This window comes from Coregonus lavaretus (assembly GCF_964263955.1).
Source record: "Coregonus lavaretus genome assembly, chromosome: 2".
Classification (NCBI taxonomy): domain Eukaryota; kingdom Metazoa; phylum Chordata; class Actinopteri; order Salmoniformes; family Salmonidae; genus Coregonus; species Coregonus lavaretus.
The window spans coordinates 78445278-78461674 of NC_139989.1; the positions used below are offsets into that span (position 1 = coordinate 78445278).

At 43.6% G+C, this 16397-nt stretch overlaps 1 protein-coding gene across 1 annotated transcript in view; it reads left to right on the forward strand.

The window, feature by feature from the left end:
* The first annotated feature begins 399 nt into the window (after positions 1-399).
* The window catches only part of LOC311141371 (NLR family CARD domain-containing protein 3-like), an 85432-nt gene continuing 69434 nt past the window's right edge, over positions 400-16397 (forward strand). Inside the window, exon 1 of the mRNA XM_084176671.1 lies at positions 400-505. Within this exon, the coding sequence (XP_084032797.1) occupies positions 438-505 (68 nt within the window). The 5' untranslated portion in view covers positions 400-437. The remainder of the gene's footprint in view (positions 506-16397) is intronic.

Sequence of the window (16397 nt, forward strand, 5' to 3'; positions counted from 1 at the left end):
GTGCTTTTGTCGGTCCAGGCCGTTTCGTCGACATTATGGGTTTAGGAGATGTTCGAAATTACAAGATAATTTGGCCAACTTAATGTAAATTTGCCAAGCTGTTTTATGTACGTACACATAACTGCACGAGACGACAAAATGATAGCACAATTCGTAGCATGTTTTGATACAAGAAGCGGGAGTGAGTTTTTAGCGAATCAGAATGCAGAGCACAATGCACCAAAAAAAAAAAAATGCATTATGAAAATCCGCGAAATAGCGAATCCGCGATAAGTGAACCGCGAAGTGGCGAGGGATCACTGTATAGCATTTTGGGATGAAACTCTTGTTTCCCCATCTGAGCTCAGAGTAGATGAGATATGTAATGTTTGTCTTTGTTGTGTTGAAGCCCAATCAAGCAGGAGAGACCAGCCTCCCCTGTACCCAGCTGTGTGTCCATGAAGAGTGACAAGTCTATGGAACCTCCTATAGAGTTTAGAGAGGGAGACTTTTCTACTGAACAAAGGTAGGAAGAACTCATGGGTCATGGTCAGTGAGTTAAACAACACTGTCTCTAGTCATTTCTCCTCTCCCATTTTCCCATTTCTGTTGGTGCTGTCATCTTCAGGACAGGAACACCGGCTTACTTAACGGAGGAATAAACACATCGTTGGTGTTTTAACCAGAACGGGGGAAATGCCCTTGCTTTATTTTCGCACATGCGCAGTTGTACATTTCTCATAGGGCATGACTGTACCAGTGTAAGAACACAATTTAATAACATATTCGTCTATATGTTAACAATTTATTTTGTTGTTTTCATAATCCATAGGCTAATCCTTTTTTCCATTATCATAGTCCTGAAACAATATTAAACTAACACAACATTCCCTCCCTGTGTGAGTGTGTTAGTGTGTGTGTGTGTGTGTGTGTGTGTGTGTGTGCACTCCCTGGATGAGGAGATGTAATCTCTATCCTCATTGCCTAGTCACTTTTTCCCCTATCTACATGTACATATTACCTCAACTACCTGATACCCCTGCACATTGACTCAGTACTGGTACTCCTTGTATATAGTCTAGTTATTACCTCAACTTCCTGGTACCCCTGCACATTGACTCAGTACTGGTACTCCTTGTATATAGTCTAGTTATTACCTCAACTACCTGGTACCCCTGCACATTGACTCAGTACTGGTACTCCTTGTATATAGTCTAGTTATTACCTCAACTACCTGGTACCCCTGTACATTGACTCAGTACTGATACTCCTTATAGCCTCATCATTGTAATTTTATTATGTTACTATTTCCTTTTTTTATTTAGCGAATTTTTGTGACTTTTTAACTCTGCATTGTTGGGAAAGGGCTCGTAAGTAAGCATTTCACGGTAAAGTGTACCACTGTTGTATTCGGCGCATGTGAGAAATACAATTTGATTTGATTTGAAGCTCATGCGCAGAAATACGTCATTGGGTCTAATGGTCGTCTTGTGCCGAACTGCACATGTGCAGGCCGTCAAATCAAAGGCACTCCTTCGATATAAAGTTGTTTATGACTAACATGAAAATGTGTCAGTTTGTTAAACTCCTTAAGACAGAACATTTCCAAATTAACAACTATGGAAGTCATTTTTACCTCTCATTGACTTCTTAAACCCCAAACCCTGGCCTGGTCTGCTTCATATGTATTCCCATAAGACATTTTTTTACATCAGCAGTTGTCACAAAGTGCTTATATAGAAACCCAGTCTAAAACCCCAAAGAGCAAGCAATGCAGATGTAGAAGCACGGTGGCTAGGAAAAACTCCCTAGAAAGGCAGGAACCTAGGAAGAAACCTAGAGAGGAACCAGGCTCTGAGGGGTGGCCAGTCCTCTTCTGGCTGTGCTGGGGGGAGATTATAAGAGGATATGGCCATTATGGCCAGATCGTTCTTCAAGATGTTCAAATGTTCATAGATGACCAGCAAGGTCAAATAATAATCACTGTGGTTATAGAGGGTGCAACACGTCAGCACCTCAGGAGTAAATGTCAGTTGGCTTATCATAGCCGAGCATTCAGAGGTCGAGACAGCAGGTGTGGTAGAGGGAGAGAGAGAGGGTCGAAACAGCAGGTTCGGGACAAGGTCGCACGTCCGGTGAACAGGTCAGAGTTCCATATCCGCAGGCAGACCAGTAGAAACTGGATCAGCAACACTGCAAGGTATCACGTCCGGTGGAGCATGTATCGATACTGATAGGATCGAAAGAAAGGGAGCGCTGCTCTCGGATCAGTTTTCTCCATTAAAATCGTTCCATATAATTATTTCACAATGCTGATAACAGATCAGCTTCTAGAAAGATATTACTACCTACGGCTGCAAATATTGAGGCGGCTCATTCTAAATCACAGATTTGGCACATCATTGTTCACATGTTAGGCTACATATCATTAAATATATTGAGACAAATTACAGACAGTAGCCCACAAGTAGTAAAATAAAACTAAATATATTGAACATTGAATATATTCCAATATGATTGAAATAGGCCTATAGCCTACTGTTTATATTTTAATACAGTCATCTCTGTTTTCATTTGAAGCAAATTTGTGTACTTCCCTTGGTTGAATCAATTGCAAAGACATTGGCAACTTTGTATTTGTAGTCAACTTTGTTCTGAATTTATCTGCGGTCACAAAGAGACGGATAAACCATGTGATTCTATGTTTAGCGGAGATCTTCTGTGTATAAAGTGACGCGGGAGGGCAAAAAAGCATCTAACGACGCACTTGGCTGTTCTACAAGTGGTCTGAGGCAGGTGTTAGAATATGAGCATTTTCAAGTGCAACGTTAATAACGATGGTTTTGGGAAACAGCTCAGAGATTTAACAATGCTCCTACGAAGGTTCTAACGATTAACTTAGCCTTAAGATGCTTTTGGGATACCAGGCCCTGGACAAAAACATCTGCTAAATTCAAAGGTAAATGTTTTACATACAGATCTCATATTACTGGATTAATTTTTTAAACAATTTTTTATATTGATTTTACAAATGTATCATGTGTACAGTTCTTTATAAAAATAATTTTTGTTTGACATAATAAAAAAAGAATATTACTAATGTACCCGACTTTAAAGACTGCTTTTAGTTTATTGTGTGGCAGTGCTCATGTCCGCGTCCCTGTACAGAACTGTCCGCGTCCACGTACGGTTTGGCGCCAAGCATATTGTCCAGTTACGCAGATATTGGGGAATAACGACGGAGTTCGTTACAGTGTTGAGACGCCGAAGTTTATTGTTCAATTTGCTTTTTGCGTAATGGTCAGTGACAGTATGAGTGTAGCCAGATCCTTTTCACTCGCTATTCTTGTTTAATTGTGTGGTTCACCGGATTCGTCATCATCCTCGAGGCACAGACGAATGACCTGCTAGCTAGCCAAGCTAGTCAGTACAGCTAGCTAAGCTAGCTACTCTACCAGCAGCATCCTAGTTATCCTAGCTACCACTACATCATCACCGGCTGCCTGCATTTCTTGTGGACCGATGGAGCTCCCGGGTTGTTTCTTCCACCTGTTAAATACCGTGGAGGGCTTCTCCCTCTCTCGTTGACGGATGCTGGCCTCTGTCCGGTTCTCCTCTCTTCACTAGATGGACGGTAACTTTAGTGTTTAACCCCTCTGTGTCCAAGGACCAAACTTTTAAATAATATTTTCGGGCGCCCCAAGGTTTTTACCGTGTTAGAAATTGCGTAATTCAAATCTGGTATTGGAATAATAGAAAACATAATCAAGAGATATTCAATCCAAGCTAAATTTATTATATGCAAAATGTATGTATGATAAGTATGATGGTTCGTATACGGGCTCACTGAAATACCACGCAGGGCAGACTGTCACGCCCTGGCTCTGGGACTCTGTTATGTTGAGCCAGGGTGTGTAGTTTCTATGTGTTTGTGTTTCTATGTCGTTATCTAGCTCATGTGTTTCTGTGTTGGCCGGGGTGGTTCTCAATCAGAGGCAACGAGTATCAGCTGTTGCTTGTTGTCTCTGATTGGGAACCATACTTAAGCAGCCTGTTTTCCACAGTGTATTGTGGGATCTTGTTCCTGTGTGGTTTGTGTTAGACCGAGGACGTCACGTTATCGTTTGTTGTTTTGTTCGTGGAATCATTAAATAAAAAGTATGTTTGCCTTCAACGCTGCGCCTTGGTCCTCTGTTCCCTACGATCGTGACAGAAGATCCCACCATAACAGGACCAAGCAGCGTGTCCAGGAGCAGACAGCCTGGACATGGGAGGAGATATTGGACGGGAAAGGGTTCTGGACTTGGGAGGAGATCCAGGCCGGTATGGATCGCCGTCCGTGGGAGGAGACGGTGGAGGCGCGCCTTAGAGAGGAGCAGCGGTGCCAACCGGGTCGACGTCGGACACGCAAGAGGCAACCCCAAGAAATGTTTAGGGGGGGGCACACGGCATGGACGACGGGGCTGCTGGAGGCAGCTACAGGGCGAGTTTGGGGATTAGGAGAGGAGGCCACCGGGTTTGGGATGCCGGAAGGGAGGTTGGCAGAGCCTAGAGGTAGAGCAGAGCCAACTCCCCGTACTCAGGCTAGGCAGCGTGAGACTGGGCAGGTTCCGAGGTATGCGGAGCTGCGTACTGTGCCGCGAGTGGTCCGGCACAGTCCGGTACGTCCTGTGCGAGCACCACGCACGTGTCGTGCGAAGGTGGGCATGCAGCCAGGACGGAGTGTGCCGGCTCAGCGCTCGTGGCCTCCAGTACCCCTCCTCGGTCCCGGATATCCTGCGCCAGTGTCACGTGCTGTTGTGCCAGTACGTGTACACAGCCCTGTACATCCTGTGCTGATGCCTCACACAGAGTGTGTGAAGATAGGCATTCAGCCAGGACGGGTTGTGTCAGCTCTTCGCTCCAGGCCTCCAATCCTTCTCCACAGCCCGGCCCGGCCTGTTCCTGCCCCTCGCACCAAGCCAATGGTGCGCGTCGCCAACCCAGTACGGCCCATTCCTGCTCCCCGCACCAAGCCTGTGGTGCGCATCGTCAGCCCAGTCCGGCCCATTCCTGCTCCCCGCACCAAGCCTATGGTGCGCGTCGCCAGCCCGGCCCGGCCTGTTCCTGCTCCCCGCACCAAGCCAATGGTGCGCGTCGCCAGCCCGGCCCGGCCTGTTCCTGCTCCCCGCACCAAGCCAATGGTGCGCGTCGCCAGCCCGGTCTGGCCTGTACCTGCTCCCCGCACCAAGCCTGTGGTGCGCATCGTCAGCCCGGCCCGGCCTGTTCCTGCTCCCCGCACCAAGCCAATGGTGCGCGTCGCCAGCCCGCTCCGGCCTGTTCCTGCTCCCCGCACCAAGCCAATGGTGCGCGTCACCAGCCCGGTCCGGCCGGTTCCTGCTCCCCGCACCAAGCCTGTGGTGCGCATCGTCAGCCCGGTCCGGCCCGTTCCTGCTCCCCGCACCAAGCCAGGGGTGCGCGTCGTCAGCCTGGTCCGGCCCGTTCCTGCTCCCCGCACCAAGCCTGTGGTGCGCTTCGTCAGCCCGGTTCGGCCCGTCCCTGCTCCCCGCACCAAGCCTGTGGTGCGCGTCGTCAGCCCGGTCCGGCCCGTGCCTGGGTCACCGGTGCCTGGTCAGGTACCGGTCAGCTGCTCCACACCGGAGCCTAAGCAATCCGCTCCAACGATGTCCAGTCCAGCTCCAGCCAGCGGGCCAGACCGGACATGGGGCGCTACGGGGGGATTGTTGGAGGGTGGTGGTCAAGCCCGGAGCCGGAACCGCCTCCGAGGAGGAATGCCCACCCAGCCCTCCCCTGTTCGGTTTATGTTTAGGCGCGGTCGCAGTCCGCGTCTTTGGGGGGGTACTATCACGCCCTGGCTCTGGGACTCTGTTATGTTGAGCCAGGGTGTGTAGTTTCTATGTGTTTGTGTTTCTATGTCGTTATCTAGCTCATGTGTTTCTGTGTTGGCCGGGGTGGTTCTCAATCAGAGGCAACGAGTATCAGCTGTTGCTTGTTGTCTCTGATTGGGAACCATACTTAAGCAGCCTGTTTTCCACAGTGTATTGTGGGATCTTGTTCCAGTGTGGTTTGTGTTAGACCGAGGACGTCACGTTATCGTTTGTTGTTTTGTTCGTGGAATCATTAAATAAAAAGTATGTTCGCCTTCAACGCTGCGCCTTGGTCCTCTGTTCCCGACGATCGTGACAAAGACAGAGAACTGATCCATTGTTACAGGTTCTTCTTCAAATACTCTGACAGAGATAGTTCCCACTCCCTGCTGGCCAATCAGAGTAGAGACTGAGCGTGGTTTAGACTTACTCAGCCAATCCGTTGGCGCACAGGCTGGTCCCAGACCCTTGGCGCTCCACTGTTGCACCCTGTTGCCAGGCATAAGTTTTTATCATAACAACCTGTAGAGTCAGCACCCATAGACACCGTTCCACTGTACTCTAAGTACCTACGTTCAAGGACGGTTCACAGACAACAAAGAGGCAGTGTTCGTATCTGTGAGAAATATAAGTCTTATCTAATATAATAATATAATAATATAATTATATTATTATAGGATTATCTCATCCTACCCCCTAACGTTCCTTACATGAATCACAGCTTGTTACGTGAAACAATTTATATCAGTACAGTACAAACCTTTTATGCTTTAATCATTAATGCATTCTTTCTAAATTAGTCATCCCATCCAGTTATGAGAAAATAGATACCCACAATCCCCCTTTTCATACCCACTGGGTGTGAACCAAAATAAGAAAACACAGGGTTTCACTCATTAAAATACAATACAAACAAAAAGAATCACACTTTTATTAATAGGCAATAATGATAATAAAAAATAAAAACCCTCAGTCCTTCCATCTACACCCAACTTGTAAACGTTTGGCTACCAGTCACCCAGGAACTTCAAACCTTCACATAAGGAAAGACAAACATTCACAATGGTTAACTTGATTAATAAAGTAAATTTTGGCCCCCTTTAGACACCCTCTAGGGTGTCACTCCACCAAGCCTGGTAGGTCATATCCTTCATTCCTTAGGTCGGAGTCCGAGATTGGGCCGTATCTCACCATCTGTTTGGAAACCACCTTCTCCATCTCCTTTCTCACCAACCATCAGACACAGGGAATAAGACAATATCCACAAAGAACAAGTATACCCATAGAAGCTATAACTTCACCCAAAATAGTTACAACAATAGTTTTCCATTTACCAAACATGTTATCAAACCAACCGTTTAGTGAGCTATCAATACCAGAGTTCTCAGCCAGCCAGCGTGGTGAGTCCCTGAAGCGCTTTGGTCACGGACCCGTCCGGTGCTGTATTGTTGGATATGAAAGTACAGCACATAGATCCAAACAGAACACAAACTCCGCCCCGCTCAGCCAAAAGCATATCTAAAGTTATTCTATTCTGCCATACCATTAAGCTAGTTGCCGCTGTCTGCTCAGCTAATCCCTTTATTGCATCACGAGTGTGGTTTATAAATCTTTTCTGATTATAGTAAATATAATTTATCCAATCTGCGTTTTTATTAATTGTTGACCACCAGAAAAGACTTGATTCAAACCCAGCTGCGATCTGATTCCTAGCTTTGAATTCTTCTGGAACCCCTCGAGGTACTCCTATCCCATCAATATATATCCTTTCATCAAAGGATCCCGGGAGGAGGTCCCACTTTCTACGTGACAACTCACCAGTCTCTGACACATTTGATTGTTTGCGTATGTAGGTGAGTTCACCATCTGTTATCACCACACAACCACCAGATGTCAGCACGGGCCTGGTTTTGGCTCCTAAAATCCTCTGGCTGCAACAAAGAGGAGAGATTAGTCATGGTCTCTTTAGTTGTGACATTCTCTGTGTGGGAGCAGGAGCTAAGATGTCCTACCCTGTATCCTATCTTATTAGTCCTAGAAAAACAATAATAAGAATCCCCTGACACTTCAAATGGAGGCAACCTAGGTCGGGGTGACTTTGTTTTTGGGGGATACAGATAGTGCAAGTTACTACAAGACTCCATCACCACATTCCCAGGTGGCTTGAACAATTTAATCATGGAGGATAAACCTGACAGAGAATTAAAGCCTGTCAAGGGGAACGTAGTAGTTGTTAACCTTGGTTTGGCTGTCCCACAGGCATAACAGTCCTCTTTAGACATAGTTCTTGCCGTATACTGAATCCATTCCAACCACAGGTTAAGATCTCTATAACCCGTCTCCACCTGTACTACTTCCTTCAGGTCTATAGTTTGCACTATCTTCACCACAGCCCCGGTCTCACTAACGCCCTCAGAGAGGTTTACTCTATAGGGTGCCCCAGTTGAAGAGGATATCTCACTTGTTCAGGTCTGTAACCTGTTTTAGCGTAATTCAGACTTTCAGACAGTACCTACCCTTATATGGGTCGCACTGCAATTTCTGGTAATTCCCTACTTTCACAATACTACACCTGTCCTTAAACTGTGTATGAGCAACTACATAGTCCCAGGATGTACATGGTGACATACATATATATCTCCCATCCTTTACGATACTACCAGCCAGTAGTCCCCAACTCGTCCGCAAAGACCTCAAAAGGTGATGTTCCCACTCCCTGCTGGACAATCAGAGTAGAGACTGTAAAAAAAATGTGATGTCCTTCCCTAAAGTCCCTAGTACTTCCCCTTTCCCTACGTCTAGCTGTCTCCTATGCCTTTGTAGACTGTGCTCAGGTATTATTTTATCAACTTGTGTTAGGTTAACTACTACTTCTGGCGGATCAGGAGGGTTTGAGTGTGTTAGGAATATGGCCCCCACAATCAGACAGCTACCTACCGTCAGGAGACCTGTGAATCCCCACCCTCGCCCTGAGAACATGTCAGACGCCAGAGGCCAACCCATTGCTTTACCTTCTATTGAACTCACACAGGGATGATCAGACAGGGTAAGGGAATCTTTGTTAAGGAGCCAACCCCCGAGTTCTCCTAACTCTGTGTTTGTTCGTCAGGTGTAGCTGGGTTTACCTTTTTGCAGTGTGTGACATGCACCCAGGTGGATCTTTCAGCGATTCTTACAGCGAAGGCCGTCACCAACAGGACCTGATATAGACCTTCCCAACGGGGCTGCTTCCAGTTTTTCTTCTTTAGGGATGCTCACCAGTCTCCTGGTTAGATAGAGTGGGTCACCTTCTCCTTTAGTTCACCTGTGGGGCACAAAACCTCTGACATACGGGTGTGGTTAATAAACTATCTTCACACATACATGTTCAGCTCTCAATTTCTATTCTTGTTGGTTTTTTTTTAGTATTTTGTCCTCTCCTTCGTATATATTTAATCCTACCATCCCCCTTTTGACACATGATTTGCCCATGTGTCAATATTACCACCTACCTAAACAATCACTTAGGTAATATTGGTAATTCATTATCCAATTGTCATCCCTCCACTCTCTCTTCTGTTATTTTATGGTTCAAATCATATATATTATTACCAAATTATAATCTTCTTCACACTTTTCACAGTATTATAAATTACCCTCAACTTAGTAAAATAAACTATCTTAAAGTCCACTTTTCATGCCTTTAGAATGTACTAGTGTGGATGATTAATTAACACCAGAAAGTTAAAACAGAGTTCAGAGGCCATTGAAATCATTCAACGAACTGTTCCATCCCATAGTGTACTAAACATTACCATTATTCTAAATATTTCATAAATGTTAGTTATCCCAAGTGTTCATTAAGTCCTCATGACATTCATTCTCATAAGAAATCATATATACCCCAAACTCAGCCAAAACCTAAAAAACTCCATAAAATTCACTGTGCGTGCTCCTCTAAGACCTATCACCCTTGACCTGCTGAAAACCCACCAAAATTGAAACAACAAGGCTTTATAAACATCATAATAGGTGTGTTGTTTTTTGTTTGAAAAACCCAATTTGAAAAACAACAACCACAAATAGCCAGGCCTCACTTGATTTGGTAGCTCACTTTTATGACCTAAATACTGCCTAACTTCACTACTGCTCCCCCTAGCCCTGGGCAACATTCCAATGAGATGAGCTAATCTCTTTCTCCTGGTTATAATCTAAAAATGGTAGTACACACAAAACATGATACAGATATCCCCAGTCCTAACCCATCAATCATTGTTTGTATCAATCTAATTCCTCATAACTAATCCATAAAACCACTCAAAATTCATAGAGTATACAATGATTATTTAATTGATTACCCTAACTCTGCTACATGTGATCTCATCTCAAATGATCCATTATCAATTATTTGTTCAACCCCCTAGGAAAATCTGTCTCCCCTTCTATTGTTCCTGTCCCCCCTGTAAATGTAATATTTCAGTTTTTAGCCAATACAATCACGGTTACATCAAATGTTCCCTCAGTTAATGGTATTTTCTCCCTAATATTTCATACTCTTCCTCTTTCCCTAAATTAGATTTAATCCCTTGCCTTTCCTCTACTATCCTTCGATCATTAATGGATCAATGATAATAACTGTAATAACTATTAATAATAATTGTAATAACTATTTCACATTAAATTGTGCCTTTTTTCTGATAATGTTATAATTGTAGCCTATTCCATCACTTTAGTTTATAACAAATCCAGAACCCACCACAGGCTGGCGCTATTCCCCCAGCACAACAGCCAATGCCACTTGCTTCCCCGTAACGAAAATAAATTATCGTTCTAAAATTTACGTCATCACCCCCCGTCTAGCCAGCCCTCTCATCTCAAACACCCTAGTATGAAAAATAAAACACACTCTCTAACAGCGTTCTGCATTTACCTCTATCATCGGGTTTAAAAACTAACGTAACAACATTAACCATCCTCTATTGCTGTAGTAACGTCTTGTTTGGTTCAGTTTATTTATTACGGAGTGTCCATAATACTATAATAATACATAATCGAATTCCCCTCATGCATACAGATTTCACCTTATGCCATTGAAATGCCAAATAAACCATAATAGTTCAATGGAGCCCCCTATTCGCTCTCCCCTACCTATACATTACTTCCACAACCACATTAGTTATGGTCCGATTACCCATGAAACCTTATCACATGATCAAACAACGGCACAACCTTAAACTCATATGGGGCGGCAGGCAGCTTAGTGACCAATAGTGCCGCGCCAACAACCGAGATGTCGCCGGTTTCAATCCCCGAGCCGACCAGGCGAAAAATCTGCCGATGTGCCCTCGAGCAAGGCACTCAACCCCAATCGCTCCTGCAAGTCGCTCTGGACCAGAGCTTCTGCCAAATTACCAAAAATGCAAATGTAAATATTGTCTACTTTCTCACCCATGATGTACGTCTACGTTCAAGTGAGCAAGTTCATACGTATATATCGTCAGAAACCCACAGGCACCTCTCAAACAATCGCCCCGTGGTGTTCCCAGCCAACTCCCAGTCTTTCCTGGCTCCAAAAGCCACACTTTCGCTGTCTCCAGCCCCTTCCCTCGCAACTCTCTCTTTCCGTGTCCAGTGGGAGTAGGCTCTTTTGAGGAGCTAGTGTTTCCAATATTCTGCCGTTATTTAAGGTACTTTAGTCTATTTATTTAAATAAAATCATTCCCACCTAATTAGTTAAAGTTGGTGCATATTTATATTTAAATGATAAACCAAATTATTTCGGTCTAATTATTTAACCAGAATTTTGCAGGGTCAAACATCAAACGTTAAATTAAAGAATAAACCAAATTGCTTCAACTTAATTATTTAAAACCAGTATCATGCTATTTCAAACACCAATGTTACAGTTCAGTTATATCAGTTCAAACGTTTCAGTTTAGTCATACTAGTTATTCATTATTTTACCTTTATGTTCCCAATTGTTATTAACAGGTTATACGGTTTAAGCAACCACAAACCCAACAGTTATTCACAAATTATACAGTTTGGACAGCCACAGACGTCTTTAATTCCTAATTAGTTTTCTATCAAGGTATACAGGTTTATTAATTTTAGTAACCCGTATTCACTCTTTTATTTCGTCTGGGATCATTCGCACTCTCATTTATACAACACCCTATACTTTAAAGTGCCGCTTCTGATCCTAGCCATATCTAGCCCTCTGATACGTGTCAGTAGCATATCACCTTTAACCAATTATTCCCTACGCCTCCAGTTCTCACCACTAGTGATCCTAGCCTGGAGTCGACTAAAATGTAAGTGCCCCTATGATCCTAGCCGTATCTAGCCTTCTGATACGTGTCAATAGCTCAACACTTTTAAGCCAATAATTCCCTACGCCTCCAGTTCTCACCACTTGTGATCCTAGCCTGGAGTCGACTAAAATTGAAGTGCCCCTATGATCCTAGCCGTATCTAGCCTTCTGATACGTGTCAATAGCGCGACACTTTTAAGCCAATAATTCCCTGTACCCCCAGTTCCCACCCCCAGTTCCCATCCAGGGGATTTCAGTATTTTTCCCCGATCCTAGCCGTACCTAGCCTTCTGGTACGTGCCGGGGAAACAATACTCTATGGTACCAAGGTTTAACATCACATTCACCACAGGTTTACATGTGACAATTTGGTGCTTATCTACTCATAATAGTTTCATAATTTAGTTCACTTACATCGAACAGGTGTTTCACAAAATTAATTTGGATAAAGCCAATGTGCAGAACTTTAGTTATATAACAATAGGTGTCTGCTTACCTTTTTTTTTTAGTAGTCCGGACTCTTTGTGAAACACCGTCCAATGACAGAGATGTCCAAATGGGCCGGACGATATCCAGCGAAGTCCCTTTACCAGATCACGTCGGAGGTCACCAATTGTTAAGTTGCGTCAATTCAAATCTGGTATTAGGAACAAAAGAGGTCAATACACGTCTTCTAAGATATACTAGTATTTTAATTAATGCAAAACCTTCAATGGTAAATTTGATGTTCATATATACGGGTCCACTGAAATACCACGCAGGGCACTCAGAGAACTAATCCATTGTTATGAGTTCTCCTTAAAATACTCTGACAGAGATAGTTCCCGCTCCCTGCTGACCAATCAGAGTAGAGACTGAGCGTGGTTTAGACTTACTCAGCCAATCCGTTGGCGCACCGGCTGGTCCCAGCCTCTTGGCGCTCCACTTGTTGCACACTGTTGCCAGGCATAAGTTTTTATCATAACAACCTGTGGAGTTAGCACCCAAAAGACACCATTCTGCTGTACCTACGTTCAAGGACGGTTCACAGAAAACAAAAAGGCAGTGTTCGTATCTGTAAGAAATACAAGTCTTGTCTGTCCTACCCCTAACGTTCCTCACATGAATCACAGCTGGTTATGTGAAACAATTTATATCAGTATAGTACAAACCTTCTACGCTTATCATTAATGCATTCCTTCTAAGCTATTCATCACATACGGATCCAATTATGAGAAAATAGATCCCCACACAAGCTAGTCGGTACAGCTAGCTAAGCTAGCTACTCTACCAGCAGCATCCTAGTTATCCTAGCTACCACTACATCATCACCGGCTGCCTGCATTTCTTGTGGACCGATGGAGCTCCCGGGTTGTTTCTTCCACCTGTTAAATACCGTGGAGGGCTTCTCCCTCTCTCTTGATGGATGCTGGCTTCCTACGCTCCCTCTGTCCAGTTATCCTCTCTTCACTAGATGGACGGTAACTTTACCATTTAACCCCTCTGTGTCCAAGGACTGAACTTTTGAATATTATTTTCGGGGCGCCTCAAGTGACATTTTTTACAACCTTTATTTCTGATAGAATTAGTTCATTGCATCCGCCATGGAGCCAAGTTTCATAATATTACCTTCTGTCCCCTACCTGTCCCAGACCTGCTGTTTTCAACTCTTAATGATCGGCTATGAAAAGCCAACTGAGAGACCTGAGCCCTAGGACCATACGTCGGGACTACCGGCCGTGGTGACTCCTTGCTGTCCCCAGTCCGCCTGGCCTTGCTGCTATTCCAGTTTCAACTGTTCTGCCTGCGGTTATGGAACCCCTACCTGTCCCAGACCTGCTGTTTTCAACTCTTAATGATCGGCTATGAAAAGCCAACTGAGATTTATTCCTGATTATTATTTGACCATGCTTGTCACTTATGAACATTTTTGAACATCTTGGCATGGTTCTGTTATAATCTCCACCCGGCACAGCCAGAAGAGGACTGGCCACCCCTCATAGCCTGGTTCCTCTCTAGGTTTCTTCCTAGGTTTTCGCCTTTCTAGGGAGTTTTTCCTAGCCACCGTGCTTCTACACCTGCATTACTAGCTGTTTGGGGTTTTAGGCTGGGTTTCTGTACAGCACTTCGAGATATTAGCTGATGTAAGAAGGGCTATATAAAATAAAATTGATTGATTGATTGATGAAGTAATCGCGAAAAAACAAGCCTTATGTTTGGGCATTTTTCACCCTACCAGCTCCTATTAGTTCTATTGAGCTCCGTGACACCGACTCTCCTTCAGAACGTTCTATTCCCAGCCCATTGTTCTGCATCACAATGCCAGCTTCACTATTGTTATCAATGAGAGCTGCCTGCGTTAACCCTGTAGGTTTACCTCAGGTAACTTATTATTAACAATGTTACGGCTACTTGGTGAGCGTTAACCCTGTAGGTTTACCTCAGGTAACTTATTATTAATACGGTTACGGCTACTTGGTGAGCGTAAACCCTGTAGGTTTACCTCAGGTAACTTATTATTAATACGGTTACGGCTACTTGGTGAGCGTAAACCCTGTAGGTTTACCTCAGGTAACTTATTATTAACAAGATTATGGCTACTTGGTGAGCGCGCACACTGTTCACCTGAGTACATGTTGTGGTCGCCTATAGTGAGGTGAGACACAGTTTAAAAGGCGATGGCTGGCACGTACCCATCAAACTTTAAACATATTTTGGTCATGGTTAACCATATTTGTTTTAAGAAAAAAGTGTACAATCTAAACAAAACACATGTCCCTGTCCTCTTTTTCAGGATGTGGCCGATTTAAACAGCCAGAAGACATTTTTTAATTAAGAAATAACCCTTTTTTTTACGACTTGTTTCGAAATGTCTGCTGGGTAATTTGATATGTATCGAAATCTTCGTTTGTAGGCATTGAATTGAGCAAATGCTGCGCAGGTTCACTGAGTTGCAAACCCAACAGTTATTCACAAATTATACAGTTTGGACAGCCACAGACGTCTTTAATTCCTAATTAGTTTTCTATCAAGATATACAGGTTTATTAATTTTAGTAACCCGTATTCACTCTTTTATTTCGTCTGGGATCATTCACACTCTCATGCATACAACACCCATATTTTGGTCATGGTTAACCATATTTGTTTTAAGAAAAAAGTGTACAATCTAAACAAAACGCATGTCCCTGTCCTCTTTTTCAAGATGTGGCCGATTTAAACAGCCAGAAGACATTTTTTAATTAAGAAATAACCCTTTTTTTTACGACTTGTTTCGAAATGTCTGCTGGGTAATTTGATATGTATCGAAATCTTCGTTCATAGGCATCAAATTGAGCGAATGCTGCGCAGGTTCACTGAGTTGCAAACCAAATGGGTATAATGGGTGATTGTTGTCTAATTGGGTGGTCTAGCTAATGGATTTGTAGATCAGACGCAGTTGCTACCTCAGACTATGAGCCTATCACGTGTCGTGAATGAGGTATGTAGTACCCACATACGGCCACAAGGAGGAGCAAGAGTGCCATAAACCCATACTGTTTTTTGCCATATAAACCCTAAACCTAACAATCAATCAAATGTATTTATAAAGCCCTTTTTACACCAGCAGATGTCACAAAGTGCTATACAGAAACTCTAACCCTACGTATAACCTATTTTAGCCGTAACCCCTAATTCTAGGGTAGGGTAGCCTAGAACACTTTTAGAAACTATTTTAGTAATAATATTATCTTAGTAAATACAATTATAGTATTACATAGCGTTTTGATTTTTTTGTTAATCAAAACCTGTCAACGCATTTTGCTTTTTTTGTTATTTTATTATATGTATAATTGCAAGACAGAACGCTTGATAAACAAGACATTCGTTTTATAAATGTGGTTTGAACTGGGTGACCTAGTAACCTCTATGTGAAAGTCCAGCAATTGGCGTGGGATAGGTGGGGCAGGTTTGAGACTGATCTAAGGAATTAACAAGAAAAATACACTTTATTCTCAGCTGCCTCACCAATGTCTGTACGTGAATTAATAACTTTAAATTGCTAAATTTCCAATAGATGGCAGCATTAGACCACGAAGCATCAGTTATAGGCTACAAGCAGCAATATGGGGAGTGGTGGTGTATCCAGGGAGAAAACTAAGCTGATCTTCTGAAATGTCATTCGTGGTCTTATGCTTTCATCTATTGGAATTATTTAGTAACTGCATTAGTACTGAATAAAGTATATCCTTACTGAAGTAGTAATTACTCAGAATTGCAAAATCTGACATTTTCTAGTTC